At 35.4% G+C, this 16,257-nt stretch overlaps 1 protein-coding gene across 1 annotated transcript; it reads right to left on the minus strand.

The window, feature by feature from the left end:
• Window positions 1-7,878: 7,878 nt before the first annotated feature.
• On the minus strand, window positions 7,879-12,342 carry LOC124643411. The gene is made up of 4 exons (XM_047182398.1): window positions 12,238-12,342; window positions 10,569-10,803; window positions 9,948-10,049; window positions 7,879-9,228 (listed from the first exon to the last, which is right to left on the minus strand). The coding sequence occupies exons 2-4, from the start codon at window positions 10,801-10,803 to the stop codon at window positions 7,997-7,999; spliced, it is 1,569 nt and encodes a 522-aa protein (XP_047038354.1). The 5' UTR covers window positions 12,238-12,342; the 3' UTR covers window positions 7,879-7,996.
• Between the last annotated feature and the right edge of the window lie 3,915 nt (window positions 12,343-16,257).

Raw genomic sequence — 16,257 nt, forward strand, 5'->3', positions numbered from 1 at the left:
TAATATAGGTGGCTCTTGTGAACTCATTCAGCGAACAAGTAAACAAATCGACTCTACTCGCCACTGCGTTGAGCGTGCGGGCGGCGCGCGTCAGCGGCGCTCGCTGCAGCGCTCGGCAGCGCCAGCAGCTGCGGCCGCCGCCGCCTACTCACATACCCATCCGGCACGCACATGCGTAGCTCCATAAGAATTGTGGAGTTCAATAATTTACCTCGCAATACTTTAAATAAATAAACAGCCAGTGCCACTTCCCGCCTAGTCTCCAGTTTGAAGTATCCCACCATACCCAACACAAATAATGTTGGGTATAATAGAGGATAGCCGGGGTATACCTTGTATATTTTTAAATATAAAAATCGGGTGAATTTATTTCGTATCCTCTCAACCATGAATTTGTATTTGGCTTCACTTGGTCCCCATATCACTGCACAGTACTCGAGGTGAGATCTAACCAAGGCATCATACAAAGCCTTGAGAGCCCCCATATTATTAAAGTCATTAGCTTGTCTCAAGATAAATTCCAAATTTCGAAATGCTTTTTTACTAACTTTAATAATATGACTTCTGGGGCCCGATTCTCCTAAGTTAATAATGTCAAAATCGAGTAGAAATCGAATCGCAATAGCAGTTTTAACCATATCGGGCATTCTGCTACTAATAAAAGACCAATCGCATTCGATTGACATTTGATTGGTGTGCGATTGGTCTGCTATTTTGGTGATTTTGGTCCATACGGTAGTTTGCTGTACAATCATTTTGCAATCGTAAATCAGAAGCAGACAAAATGATTCATTATTGAATGACAGAAAAGGATAAAAACGTTTATTTCAAAGAAAAAATAGCGGAATGCCACATACCCTTCAATCGTAATCGAGTCGGGATCGGATCTCAGTCGAATCGAGTCGAACGTGAATCGTATGACGCTTAAGTAAAATTAGGAGAATCGCGGCCCTGAATTTTAAATCGGCCGCAAAATAGACACCAAGGTCTCTATATAACTTCCATCACTCTCTCCAAAGTTTCACCCTCTAACTTATAACAGTGGTGGTGTGGACTGCGCGCACGAGTGAAAGACATTACTGAACATTTGGAGACATTGAAATAAAGATAATATGATCGTAATAGCAGTTTTAACCATATCGGGCATTCTGCTACTAATAAAAGACCAATCGTATTCGATTGTCATTTGATTGGTGTGCGATTGGTTTGCTATTTTGGTAATTTTGGTCTTTACGGTAGTTTGCTGTACAATCATTTTGCAATCGTAAATCATTTGCAGACAAAATTATTCATTATTGAATGACAGAAAAGGATAAAAACGTTTATTTCAAAGAAAAAATAGCGGAATGCCACATACGCTTCAATCGTAATCGAGTCGGGATCGGATCTCAGTCGAATCGAGTCGAACGTGAATCGTATGTCGCTTAAGTAAAATTAGGAGAATCGGGCCCCAGGTCTTTGGGTCGCTGGTTGTTTCCATGAGGTTGGCGATAACAACTGATCTAAGATGGAGCTTTAGTACGTCCCTGGGGCCCGATTCTCCTAAGTTAATAATGTCAAAATCAGGGGCGTAGCTACCGCCGTATCTGCCGTATCAATTATACGGGGCCCCCGGGCCACGGGGGCCCCAAAAGTGTGTAAAGACAAAAAATAAAAACTTCCTAATTTATTTTATTTTACAAATATCAAAATTCTGAATAGCAATTCTTTTTTTTCCCGCCTTAAGCGTGCGTTCAAAAGTTAACAACACTACATCGTTATGGTGGGCTGCGGGACTTCCCCGTTTTACTTACTTCATCTTCAACTCAGCGGGGAATCCTTCATCGATATCGCGATTTACGTGTACGTTGTTGTACTTTACACTGGATATTAAACCACGGAGTTAGTAGCAGCATAAGGGGGGGGAGAGGGCGGTCCGCCACTGGTACCACGTCTCGGGGGGTGCCATCTCGGTCGACACATATCTGCACGACCAGGATGGCACGGGCAGAAGGGACAAGTCACTGAGGGTGCCATTCTAATCTGCAAAGCCTAGGTTCACTACCAGTCACTGCATGCTATTCAAAGAAGACGGATCGCAATCCATACAAAATTGCCCCACGTCCTATAACAATGTGACGAATCTCAAAAAAAAGATAAAAATGTTAAAAATAATATGGCATACTCTCTAATTTCTTTTTTTCACACCTTCATATGAAAAAAATGCTTTAAAGATTGTTTAGGCGCTGTTACGAAAACATCGTTCATGGGACTATTTATGGAATATTTTATTAAATTATTTTTTTCTCAAAACTTAAAAATTTCACACTGATTTTTAGGGTATAGTTAGAGAGCTGATATTTTCACAGATGATGTATTTCTGTTGCCGCTATAACAACAAATACTAAAAACTAGAATTAAATAAATATTTTGGGGGGCTCCCATACAACAAGCATGATTTTTTTGTCCGTTTTATAAATAATGGTACCTACGGAACCCTTCATGCGCGAGTCCGACTCGCACTTGGCCGGTTTTTATAAAACATGTTTGGGTTTTTTATATCCCAAATTTCAAAAATAGCTCTTTATAAGTTTGCAATGACCCGTTTCCGGTTTCTTTACGTTAAATTAAACCTAGCAAAAACCACCACGAATGATTTCTACACGATTTTTAAGTACTTTTATTTACAATTTTAATCCATGATTATTGGGTGCTCAATAGTTAGTCCGCCGCGGGTGCCACCCGATGCTACGCCGCCACCGCACGGAGTGCAGTGCACTGTTTATTTACGCGCTTTATATAAATGTGCATTAAATGAGTGAAAGGAAAATAGATTATCCCAGCGGCGCTGAGAAAAGAAAAAGTTAACAGAAAAGGGAAGAGGTTATAAAAAAAGTGCCATATAAGGGCCTCCAAACAATTTTTTATACGGGGCCCCGACAAGGCAAGCTACGCCACTGGTCAAAATCGAGTAGAAATCGAATCGCAATATGATCGCAATAGCAGTTTTAACCATATCGGGCATTCTGCTACTAATAAAAGACCAATCGTATTCGATTGACATTTGATTGGTGTGCGATTGGTCTACTATTTTGGTGATTTTGGTCCATACGGTAGTTTGCTGTACAATCATTTTGCAATCGTAAATCATTTGCAGACAAAATGATTCATTATTGAATGACAGAAAAGGATAAAAACGTTTATTTAAAAAAAAAAATAGCGGAATGCCACATACGCTTCAATCGTAATCGAGTCGGGATCGGATCTCAGTCGAATCGAGTTGAACTTGAATCGTATGACGGTTAAGTAAAATTAGGAGAATCGGGGCCCTGTATCGCAAATATTGTCATCCAGATTGGCTGTATTTAAATATGAATGAAGTACTAACTTTTGCCCGCTACTTCGTTCGCGTGGAATAGTGACTTCCGGCAGATTTTTGGTTTGACCAATAGATGGCGCTAGGTATATGTTCGGAATACATTTTTTTTTTTTGTAATAAAAACTATCCTTTGTCCTTTCTCAAGTTCCAACCAATGTCTGAACCAAATTTCACACAAATCGGTTCAGTAGTTTAAGCGTGAAGAAAAGACAGACAGAGTTACTTTCACATTTATAATATTAGTTAGGATTAGGATATTTAGGGTGATTAATATTGACGTGTAAACATGTGTTATTATATTTATAATTCTTTAAGAAAAAATATGGTGGGTTTTAGTCAGAGAGTCTGACACTTCCTCATGCTGTGGGCTAGCGGGAGGAGTCATTTGATGATTTCGCACCAAAATAAAGGTTAGATAACTGTTAACAAGGTTAAGAAAATTATATAACTGAGTAAGTAATTATATAAGTAACTGAGTAACTTAGGTACCATTTGTGAGTAATATAGATAATTGAGAATCCCTCCCTTCCCTTTCATATAAAATTTGCAAGCTGAATATGAGCCGAGATATGAGAAACATAATTGTATTGTATGAGCTATATTGTTACTGTTACAGCCTTTTTATCGTCCCACTGCTGGGCACAGGCCTCCTCTCACACGGAGAAGGATTGAGCATTAATCACCACGCTTGCTCAATGCGGGTTGGTGATTTCAGACTTTATAGTCCAGGTTTCCTCAAGATGTTTTCCTTCACCTTTTTATCAGCCATTGGTGTCTAAGTATACTTAGAAAGTACATACAAACTTAGAAAAGTTGCATTGGTACTTGCCTGACCCTGGAATCGAACCCACACCCTCATACTCGAAAGGTTGGTTCTTTACCCACTACCTAACCATATTTCAAGCAAATAAAAAAATATTCTATTCTATTCTAAGTATTGGGCGGAAAGAGGCTCCGTCTCCTAGTCAGACAACAGGCCCGTGTCGGCCGCGCGCGTTGTTCCACGCGCTCCTCAAAGAGAGTCATCGAACCCCAATAGGTAGTATTTGAAATAAAACAAATTTAAATAGACATCAAAAATATCTACGTTTTAATCTATATAAAAATAAAAATACAATTTTTATTAAATAGCACATCGGATAAGTCATTAAAATAATTTAAAAAATATACACCATTTGATTTGGTACTTAACTAAAGATGAACAACCTTGATATCTCTTATTAGGTAAGTATTTAAAAATAAAATTCGATGGTTATGATCAAACTGCCGGGGCAGCGGGATTGTTCGCGCAAGTTACCGCGGCCCTGTGTACATACGCGGCCTACGACGGAACACGATGGTTTTAGTCAGTAAGAGTCTGACACTCCCTCACCGCTGCTAACCCGCAGCGGAAAAAAAAAGGTTATGGTCAAATCTAAAAACAATAATTACAATTACTTAGTCAATTTAAACATTATTTAAGCAGTAATTTAGTAGGTATGTATTTTTGTAAAATGTCCTATCAAGACTGTTTATCTTTAGTTAAGTACCTAACAAATCGATATAGTAATTAAGTATGAAATAGCAACATATAATACAAACAAAATTATAAATAAATCAGTAAGAAACCTACATATAGGAAAATCTTATAATCTATATTAAAATGTTGATAAATAGTGCCAAAGTTCAAAAAACATTTATATAGAAAAAAATAATAAAACATAATTTATATCTGTTTCATCTGCCTAGCCTTTTCCCAACTATGTTGGGGTCGGCTTCCAGTCTAACAGCATTGCGTCCATCTCAGGAAGCACTGGGCTGATTAGAAAAAATATTTAAGTGGAAGACAGCCCATTTATTGTTGTAAGAGGTATTCATGGTTATTTTTATCTAGAAATGCTTACCCATTCACACTAGACGCAGATCAGATAATTAATAATAATAAAAAAAAATAGTTTCATTTCCTTTAAAATCGGTCCAGCCATTTCGGCGATAAAACTATCAATTCAAAAACTGTCATACATATCTGCAATTTAAGAGTTTTTATATACATCATTTATTTTTAATAAATAACAAAAAATGCATAATTTGTTAAGTATATATAATCTTAAATCTAGACACAATAATTAACCCTGTATGGGCACATAAAAAATTATAATTACTTAAAACACTACCTATAATATAATATTATAGAAGAGGTAACTTGGACTATTTTTAATTTTAAATTTAATTTTCTACACACACCTAAGTAGTCGTGTATGTATAAAATGCTAAAAGTAACTTTTAAAGTCACGGTTACACCGCAAACATTTTAATTTGAGAACAAAAAATACGAAACGCCAAAATTTTGAATAATTTTCAATTTTATCAAAGTTCTTCCAACAGAAATTCTTAAAAACTAAAAAACTTAAATGTAAAAAAAAATATTGCTCGCCAGTGTACTTTGACAAAATATGGCACGTAGCTTAAATATAACACTAGAAGTGACGTATAGTTATATATAATAGTTTATTCATCATCATCTGCCGAGCCTTTTCCCAACCATGTTGGGGTCGGCTTCCAGTCTAACCGGACGTAGCTGAGTACCAGTGTTTTACAAGGAGCGACTGCCTATCTGACCTCCTCAACCCAGTTACCTAGGCAACCCCTCGGTAAGACTGTAAGACTTACTGGCTTTTGACTACCCTTAACGACTGCCAAAGATGATCAAATGACAGCCAGGACCTACATTTTAAAGTGCCCTAGAAAACACAGTCATATTGTTTGACACCAATTTGTTTTCAATTCCCGCTTTATTCCGTTGCTATCTTTCATATTAGTCATACTTTAAAAGTACGAAAACAAGTACCTATTAGTCACAAATCGGACTTCCCGTTTTCAATAGAATATGGCAAACAAGAGGTTATCAGCCATGACATTGATTAAGATAAATTAATTTGTGCGTGTTTGAGACTCACATATTTTATATTAGTTACTTAATAAGCTAGATATTAAATTCCTTAACAAAAATCGGCTTAGTAACTCAAGTTATTAATTTACAACCCAAGTCTGAAATCTGTAGGTACTTAGGATAGGTAGGATTTTTTCAATTTTTCCATCAACTCAATATCATGGGCCCGGTCATTTCCGAAGTTGGTTTTGGCTTCTAGACTGCCTATCTGACCTCCTTAACCCACTAGATTATTCTGTCACTAATAGCAAAAATAGCATAAAAACAAAATTATGATAAGAGTAACATTTTATCGATATTTAAGGCGGTTTGAAGTTCGCCGGGTCAAATTCAAGTAGATTAGAGTTTTATCCCGGACTGATGCAATATTGCACATTTACTTATTTAACGAGGTAATCAAAGTTAGTACCCGCACACTAAACAGTCGGCCGACAGTTGCCCGATAGATGACAAAAATTTTAAAAGAAAATCTTGATTCCAATCTAAGTGTTCAGTCGGCCTGATACCGGCTGAATACCTGATCTTTGTAATGTGCGTACTACCATTCATCTTCATACTGATTTATGAGCCCTAAAAAACTATCGGCCGACTAAAAGTTTGCAGTGTGCGGTGTACTCTGAAACTTACATCTTAAATATTATATGTACTTACCTAACATTAATTGCAGTACAAAATAGTAAAAAATTAGAAAAATATTGTCAAAGTTTTAGAACAAAAATGCCATATTGGTACCGGCCCTAAAGAGTTATCTTGTATATAGTTTATACTTATCTTATATCGGGTGTGTCGTTCATAATCACATTAAATGAAATGCGTTAATATACTGGTTAATATATGTCGATTAACACCAAGAAAAAAGAAAAATACGTGAAAATAAAAAAATGCATTTTTCAAACAAAGTAAATAGAATAAAATGTGCGAAAATTAGAACACCATATAGAAGTCAGTCATTACAAACAGCTGAAATTCTCCCTTGAAAACTGACAGCTGTCAACTGATCAAAACATTCGATACTTCTAACTTTATCTCTGCTTTACACATGATGTTGTAAATTATGAAAACGAAAAATGAGTCCTGTGGCTAAACCACTGAATGGATTATGTTATTTTTTTTACAATTCGCTATAGAATATCATGAAGTACATGTGATAGAATTTAATGTGATTATGAACGACACACCCGATATATAGAAGGATGGAACTTATTTCTGTTTTTTTTTGGCTAATACATAAATGCTTTTGTGAGAAGTAATTGGTATCAAAAATAATATTTTTAGTTACAAAGTCTTGTTTTAATTCGTTGTCATTTTCATAAAAAGTAATGCTTATAAAACACCTGTATGTTTCTAGAAAAAATATGTCATAAAAAACTATTTTGAAAAACACCTGTATTTAAAATATGGATTTCTTTTAAATAAAATTACTTTTAAGGATATTATCGCGGTTATATTAATATTATTTCAATGCAGGGTAGTTGTTTGTAACTATAATATCAAGACGACCAACACCTTATTCTGCCCGTGACCATGGATGCTGTAAAGGATCCGAAACGTCGGGATTAACTTATATTAAAATACCTAACTGCGATAAAATCCGTAAAATTGTTTAAATGTCTAAAATTCACGTAAGTGTCAGAAATCAACAAACGGTTTTCTATAAATTCTTCTTACATTATACAAAGTTTATTTATATAAAAATCGTTGAAATTAAATCAATGTTTATGCAAACAACATGTACAATGCTGATCATTATTACCACAAGCCTTTGGATAGTCTAAATCATCATGCAAAACATCCCTTAAACTATTCAATATCAACTCAAACTCAATTTCTTTCCAACCAGCTTGCTGTCCGTAGTCCATGGCAAAATTAACTAAAGCTATCTTAGCAGGAAAATACATCGGAGGCCTCATAATCTTACCTTTAATTTCAGCAGTATTATCTTGAGTAAAAACTTCAGGCAACAAAGATTTTGCAAAAGATTCAACACTGTCCGATTTCTCTTTGCATTTTTTCAAACCGTCCGCACTAACATAGATACCAGTGTGTTTCCCTAACTCTATTAAGTCTTTCCCAGGATCTGGGTGTTTGAGGATCCAGTTAATCTTTTCTCTTTTTCCATTCTCTTCTTTATCAGTGTTTGGTTCTCCTGTAGTTGAAGTTGGCAGCATCGGAGCATCTTCCCCTGTATTTTGTGTACTTGAAACCGGTATATTAGGATCGGCAGGCATTTCAACATCTTGAGTGTTCTCAACATTTGATGTTCCTGGGTGCTGTTGGTCTCCTGTCTCTGTTCCTATAGGCCCATAGGCCTTGATAATCTTGTCTAATACATACCTATTGTGAAACACATTTTTGTACATACTTTTGACAAACTCCAGCAGAACTCTGATGTTGTATACAGTTTTTGTTTGTACCGCTTCCAATTTTATGATAAATTCTCGTTCTTCAGGGGTCAATTTTGGAAAGGCTAGGTTCGCAGCTTTAGAGTCGTTTTCTATTTGCATTGCTAGGAGTTTAGCTATTTCTTTACTGTTAGTGTTCATTGGTATTTGTTGTAGTATAGTTTCAGGCATAAGACTTTGTATTATTTCGTCCATTTTTATTTCAAATAGCGTTTTTTGTGGCTTTGTGGTACTTTGGTTAACTGAACTTGAAGGAGTACTGGTGGAGGACGAGGAGAATTCTGTGGTCATGTTAGAGGTTTCAGCTGACTGTGGGGGGATTTCTGTGTTCATGTTAAAGCTTTCCACTAGCTGTGGGGAGACATTTTCCTCTGTATCAACCATATCCTCACTTACCGGTTCTTCTTCACTGTAAGCCATAGGTTCGGTAATGATTGCATAGTCGGATGATCTTGATTTTTTCCTCTTTTTTTCTAAGCTTGGTTTGGGCAGCTTTATCCGAACTTTCAGTGATTTCTTTCGTTCTACATGTGGTTGTTCTGTAAAAATAGAAGAATAATATAACATTTTAGTATATTACTTAAAAAATGTAGTAGAATAGTTTTTTGCACAGGATTCAGTAACTTTCTATTCTTATACGGTAGACTGCACATCAGTGGTAACTGTCATGCACCTTAACTCAATACTGATAAGTACGATTTTCCTATAAAACTGTTACCACTGACCTGAAGTTGACTGTACATACATATTATGGAACTACTTTCAATATCCAAATAAAAAATACTTAGAATTTTTCAAATCTGATCAGTAGTTCCTAGATTAGCATTGAATCAAACAAATAATGTCTTCAGCTTTATAATATTTATATAGATTTCTTTTATAATGATTATTGTAAATGATTTCATTCTTTCTTCTGCATTTTTATGTATGTATGTATATGTACTTTTACTTTTCTAAGTTTGTATGTGCTTTCTAAGTATATCTTAAGACACCAATGACTGTGTTTCGGATGGCACGTTAAACTGTAGGTCCCGGCTGTCATTAAACATTGTTGGCAGACGTTACGGGTAGTCAGAAGCCAATAAGTCTGACACCAGTCTAACCAAGGGGTATTTGGTTGCCCGGGTAACTGGGTTGAGGGGGTCAGATAGGGCAGTCGCTCCTTGTAAAGCACTGGTACTCAGCTACATCCGGTTAGACTGGAAGCCGACCCCAACATAGTTTAGGAAAAAGGCTCTGAGGATGATGATGTACTTACCTTTGGATTCCCTTTCCTTTCGTTTCTTACAGGTATCTTGATTATTAGTCTGTTTACAAAGTGACTCTCTAGTAACGTAAGCAGAGCAATACTCATATGTGTCTGAAATAAACAGAATTCATTATTTTCAGTTGCTAGTGTACATTTTGTTTAATTGCCTATGGTATAGGTTGTTTGGAAGAGACTGCTCTTAGCGATAAGACCACCTATTATGTTTACTTTAATGTATTTTAAAAATCAAATATGTTAAAATTGAGGTAGCTAATAAGAGATTTATATTTAGATTACAAATAGCTGTTTCCCTGCGGTTACACCCCTGTCTCAGAGGAATTTCTTCCCGTACCAGGAAAAGTACAGCAGTAATAATTATATAGAGAAAAGTACAGTAGTAGTAATTATATATACAGAGGGAGATAGAGCATCCCATGTAGCTAAGAGAGTGAAGGAATAGTGAGTGCACTTGTGTCTGAGTATGACATAGTGTCTCCTTATTGAAAACAGTAGGTACTTAGTGAAATATAGTGGAGTATACTTTTAGAAAATTAATAAGGTGTCAAATATCTTTAGGCAAACGAAGGAAGAAATTTCAAAATAAAAATAAACAGATAAAAAATTACAAACTTTCTGCTTTTATGTCTCCAATATAGAAGTCCCAGTCGTCATCAGCAGGTTCCATATTCCTCACTCTGAGATCTGTGCAAGTCTCGTCCTCACTAGGATACACTATTGAAACTCTATTGCCATACATTTTCAATTGAACCCATGACTTTGGTACACAAACATGTCTGTTTTTTCTTCCATTTGGCGCCTTTTGGCATTCAACCACAATGTGTGTGCCTTCAATAGATTGCGGCATCTTAAAATCGAATAAAGACACGCTTATTTTTAATCAAAAATATGTATTATGCAAATTCTGTACATGTCTCAGCAAATTGTTTAATGCAATTTGAGTAGCGAATTTGACAATTCTAAATAGATTTTGACAACTTGCCAAGGTCATGTATTAGTTTTTGTCTATGGACAGGGGAAACCTTAACCATAGATCGGTGCAAAATAATGTTGCCATATTACGTAATATATTACGATACACTATATACAAGTAAATGCATAGTTTTGATTGTATCTATTTGTTAGCTAGTCTAATGGTTACACACAACTATATTTTTTAATAAAAGAAGGAAATAAAACTTATAAAACTAACTGGACATCGTAGTATTAGAGCAAATAATAATGCGCAAACCTATCACTGACGTTGTGTTGTCTATCGCCATTTATGAAAATAGAATACATTAATTCAAAGTCTAACCTTGAATTTGGTAAGGCAATGATGATCCGCAATAATATTGCTCAGTAATAATCATTATTTCTATGTTAATCATAGAAATATCCCTGTTTACTTATTCCGTCCCATCGCGCTATGAGAGTGAAGGAATGGTGACTGAACCTCTGTCTGCGCAAATGCTTGTGAACTATATGTCCTGCGCAGCTGGCTGATCTCTTAATATGAGAACAGCTTCAATATCACCATCATCATCTACTAAATAGTAACAGTAAGTACCTAATTTATCACAAACTCAACAAATCATTGAATTATCTGAAGTCTAGGTTATAATCGCACTTCGGATGTTTAAAAGAAAACGCTATTCCGCCATTTATATAACCTTACGCATTTCATCCTTACCTTAACATCACCTAAATTGACAAGCATTACAATCTTTTAATAGCTAAGTATTATATTTCCCACAAATTCATTAAAAATAACTTCAGTCCATCGTACGCATTGGATAGGCGTTGTTCAGGATTAGACACAAGTCACAACCTTCATAGGTCATTTGGTCTACAATGTTTTTCTACATGAAAGCACTGCTAATATTTGCAGTAATTTAATATAATAAACTGTTTAGAATACATTTCCTATATCTATTTAGTTAATTTCTCTAGAAATTCTTTCAAAAATGTGTTTATAATCTTAAAGGGATGCATTGATCGCACGTTCGGTAACTGCGCATAAAATTCAAGTAAGTTTCGCCATTTGTTTTCGTTCAAAAGTTCGAAAACCTGATATTTACACAGATTTTCTTCTATTTTCCTAACTAGTATAGATTTCCAGAAAAAAAAAATACCCTAGTCGCTAGGATTCTTCAATAATAGGCTCGATAAACAAAAGAAGCTAGAAGTTCAGTGACCCTAACCAATTAATTTCTGAAAGTAATGACCTACACAATAAAAATGATTTGCAAAGCAATATTATATAACCTAAAACATATAAAGGAGAATAAAAGTTACTCACATTGCCACAATCAAGAACTAAGATTAATTTTTCACAGGAATAAAAACGGATCGATCACTTGGAAACGACTTTTCGCGGCAAATGATGTACTCAAAATGATGTTTTGATTTCGATCCACCCAATTTGTTTGCTGCCGATGTTATATATTTGTATCTAGGTACAATAACATATACATATAATATGTCTAGTACATGAGCACATAATATAGGTATACCTACTTCCCGACGTTTTAAAGAAAACTGACCTCGAAAGTGTACTAGTTATTATAAGAGGTCAGTGATATGGTGATGCGAATTCTTCGACGTAAAAATACAGTTTTTGTTTTATTTTTCTGTCTGTTCGTCTACAGACCTACATAATATTATTATAGGTATAGTATAGGGAACACTTACGTAAGATATGTGAGTCACAATTTTATTAGAATATTTTGACGTGAAAAAGGTCTAACAGTGTATGGTTTGTCTGGAGTTGATTCATCAATAGTATTTTGAACCGGTTTATTTGCGTTGTAACTTAACCCTTCCCGAGGTCAATATTCTGTTGAGTAACAACATAATCCTTACGAAATAATGGGAATTTAGTACTTTCAATACCTACTGTTAATTTTGCGGTTAAATGGCTGAAACAATTATAATTTTTAGTAGGTGCCTATCAAAATACGAATAAGTAGCTGTAATGAGAAAAAAAATGCTATTTATCCATGGCGCAACCGAATGGTTTATTTTTAACGACATCAAAAATCATAAAATGACTCCTCCCGCTGTGGGTTAGCAGCGGTGAGGGAGTATCAGACTCTTTCTGACTAAAAACCGTCGTGTTCCGTCGTAGGCCTTTTATGTACCAGGGCCGCGGTAACTCTTTCAAACAATCCCGCAGCCCCGAACAATCCCGCAGCCCACTGAATGGTTGAGCACAGACATCAGTAATTACAATATATGTAGCTAGCCAATCCCAAGGGTGCTTTGCACCCTAAAACTACAACTAGCAAACTACTGTAAGTAGGTAACTCTGATTAGTTTAATTGATAGTTTGTCGGCTACTGCTGTTCCTAATATTCCATCTATCCGTTATTTTGCTTATTAGAGATAGGAATCTGGGGCTCGATTCTCCTAATTTTACTCAAGCGACATATGATTCACGTTCGACTGAGATCCAATCCCGACTCGATTACGATTGAAGCGTATGTGGCATTCCGCTATCTTTTCTGTCATTCAATAATGAATCATTTTGTCTGCAAATGATTTACGATTGCAAAATGATTGTACAGCAAACTACCGTATATACTAAAATCACCAAAATAGCAGACCAATCGCAAACCAATCGAATGTCATTTGAGTACGATTGGTCTTATATTTAATTTCTATTCGATTTTGACAATATTAACTTAGGAGAATCGGGACCCAGATAGGTATTGAAATCCTCCCCAAGTAAGTAGAGGGTTCCTTTTTCATCAGTTCCTACAACTATTTTGGCGCGCTACTCTCTTAGGAGATATTCCGTTATGGCATCTCCGGTAGTCGTTTTGTTTTCCATGTAAAACATCATATCTTCTATCTATCCACAAATATTATATCTTTCATCTATGGATCAAACAAAGTTCTAACATTTACTTCGCAATAGAAGCCTACGGATCCAATTATATTACAAGAGTCTAGACGGATTTGTATGTAGGTACCTAGACTTTTATTTTCGGCCCGCCATATAGTCAACCATCTTTGTTTTTTATGTGTTCAGCCTTGGCAATGATCTACGTTTAACCTTTTTTTGTAGATTAGTCAAGTTGAATGACCTGAGCTGCATTATAGTGCATACTTATGCGACTGTGCATGAATATAATAAAAACTTGCAGCAGTCTGGCCTTGTATTTTTATTTCCCTCTAGTCTGTTACGTAATTTTACTCATTTTCTGAGGGAGTTGATATACGTAGCGGGGTAAGATGTAGCTGTATGACACTAGCAAATAGCGTAAGTGTACCTATAGTTCGGCCATTCAGAGAATGCGTTCCTGACACGTCGCGATTGAACTGACGACGTAACTTTGCAATGGCGTTGCAGTTACGATAAAAATATTTTTGCTGGTTGTTTACCGTTTTAACAATTGAGGAGCATTAAAACAACATTATTATATCAATAATCAATGAATGTTATTACGTCGTCAGTTCAATCGCGACGTGTCAGGAACGCATTCTCTGAATGGCCGAACGTTAGTCTCATTTTGATAAAAATCTTTTTCAAAGTCCAGAACATTAAAACGTTGTAGAAAGTATAGACCATAGTAATTTTAAAAAAAAATCAAATAGGCCTATAAAAGCTGTTCAGAAACGTCAAACTAGTTGCACAAATAAACAAAATCTCAGATAGGTAGCCTGTATAGTTAATTTAGTTAAATCAGAATAAGGCACAAAATAGTAGGTATGTACTCATAAACTCGCAGACTTCAAGAATATCTGCTCTTTACAAAATACGCATATACCGAAGTGCCTATAAGCACTATTTAGTAGATAAATAATCTACCTACTTTTGAAGGTGTCCTTAGTTTGTCCTAGGCCCTTGATAGAGCTCCTTACGTCACGCCCTGGTGCCCGATTCTCCTAATTTTACTTAAGTAACATACGATTCACGTTCGACTGAGATCCGATCCCGACTCAATTACGATTGAAGCGTATGTGGCATTCTGCTATTGTTTCTTTGAAATAAAGGTTTTTATGCTTTTCTGTCATTCAATAATGAATCATTTTGTCTGCAAACGATTTACGATTGCAAAATGATTGTACAGCAAACTACCGTATAAGTAGACCAATATCACCAAAATAGCAGACCAATCGCACACCAATCAAATGTCAATCGAATACGATTGGTCTTTTATTAGTAGCAGAATGCCCGATATGGTTAAAACTGCTATTGCGATCATATTGCGATTCGATTTCTATTCGATTTTGACATTATTAACTTAGGAGAATCGGGCCCCTGTTAAAAATATGATGCTATGTCAAACTGCTTAGATCTAGCAACACAGCTGTGTATTTTAGGATCGATAAATAAGAAATTTTGTAAGGAAAAAATTGTTCCCCATTTTAAATTGTGATATTTGTTTATTGATTTCTGACACTTACGCGAATATTAGACATTTAAATAAAACTACTTTTACGGATTTTATCGCGTTATATTAATATTATTTAATCCCGACGTTTCGGATCCTTTACAGCATACAACAGCATGTTTGTAACTAATATATCAAGACGACCAACACCTTAGTCTGCCCGTGACCATGGATGCTGTAAAGGATCCGAAACGTCGGGATTAAATAATATTAATATAACGCGATAAAATCCGTAAAAGTAGTTTTATTTAAATGTAATATTTGTTATTTTTCACACTATGTTATCAATTCAAAAGTTTGGAGGTGTGTATGTTTGTTACTCTCAGGAAACTTGGCTTAAGTAAGATCATGCTATTAATATACCTACACACAAATTAGCATTAGAATATACCTAGGCACAGTAGGCACTTATCATCCGGGTGCGAGAAGCACTTACCTCGAGTACTTTACTGAAGCCAAGTGTAACAGATACTTATTATAATAAAAATAGGAATGACAATGTATGGAAAATAATGTAGTACCCTGAGTAAGCAGGTAAAATTGGATTTATTGAAGGACGCGAGTGAAACTGCTAGAGGGAACTCGTTTTTTTATCAAAATAAACGAGATTATCATAAATACTGAATCTTTTAGTCTAGGTGGGAAATCCACGTTACGAAAACATATTCGTTTTCCATTTATTGAGTTGAATGATTTATGAACTGAAAGCATTATATTATTCACACTACATAATACATATGTAGTAACTTATTTATATTTTATTGATTTCGGAAATATTATGTTGAGGAAAAATGGGTGTTTTCTAAATTTTGTGTTTGTGTGTTGCCATTCAAAAAAATTGACTGAAAAGTACGGAATTTCTGGACAAATTGTTTTCAAAATCTTTTGGGACATTCGGATAATAACCTGACTGACTTTTT

The sequence above is a fragment of the Helicoverpa zea genome, chromosome 27 (genome assembly GCF_022581195.2).
Source record: "Helicoverpa zea isolate HzStark_Cry1AcR chromosome 27, ilHelZeax1.1, whole genome shotgun sequence".
NCBI classification, from domain to species: domain Eukaryota; kingdom Metazoa; phylum Arthropoda; class Insecta; order Lepidoptera; family Noctuidae; genus Helicoverpa; species Helicoverpa zea.

Bases quoted from the DNA above. Each gene is read 5' to 3' on its own strand.
- LOC124643411 (XM_047182398.1), bottom strand. From the start codon at position 10,803: ATGCCGCAATCTATTGAAGGCACACACATTGTGGTTGAATGCCAAAAG. The intron at 10,050-10,568 runs GTTTGTAATTTT...TGTTTATTTCAG, and splicing joins TGGAGACATAAAAGCAGAAA to ACACATATGAGTATTGCTCT. The intron at 9,229-9,947 runs GTAAGTACATCA...CTATTTTTACAG, and splicing joins AAAGGAAAGGGAATCCAAAG to AACAACCACATGTAGAACGA.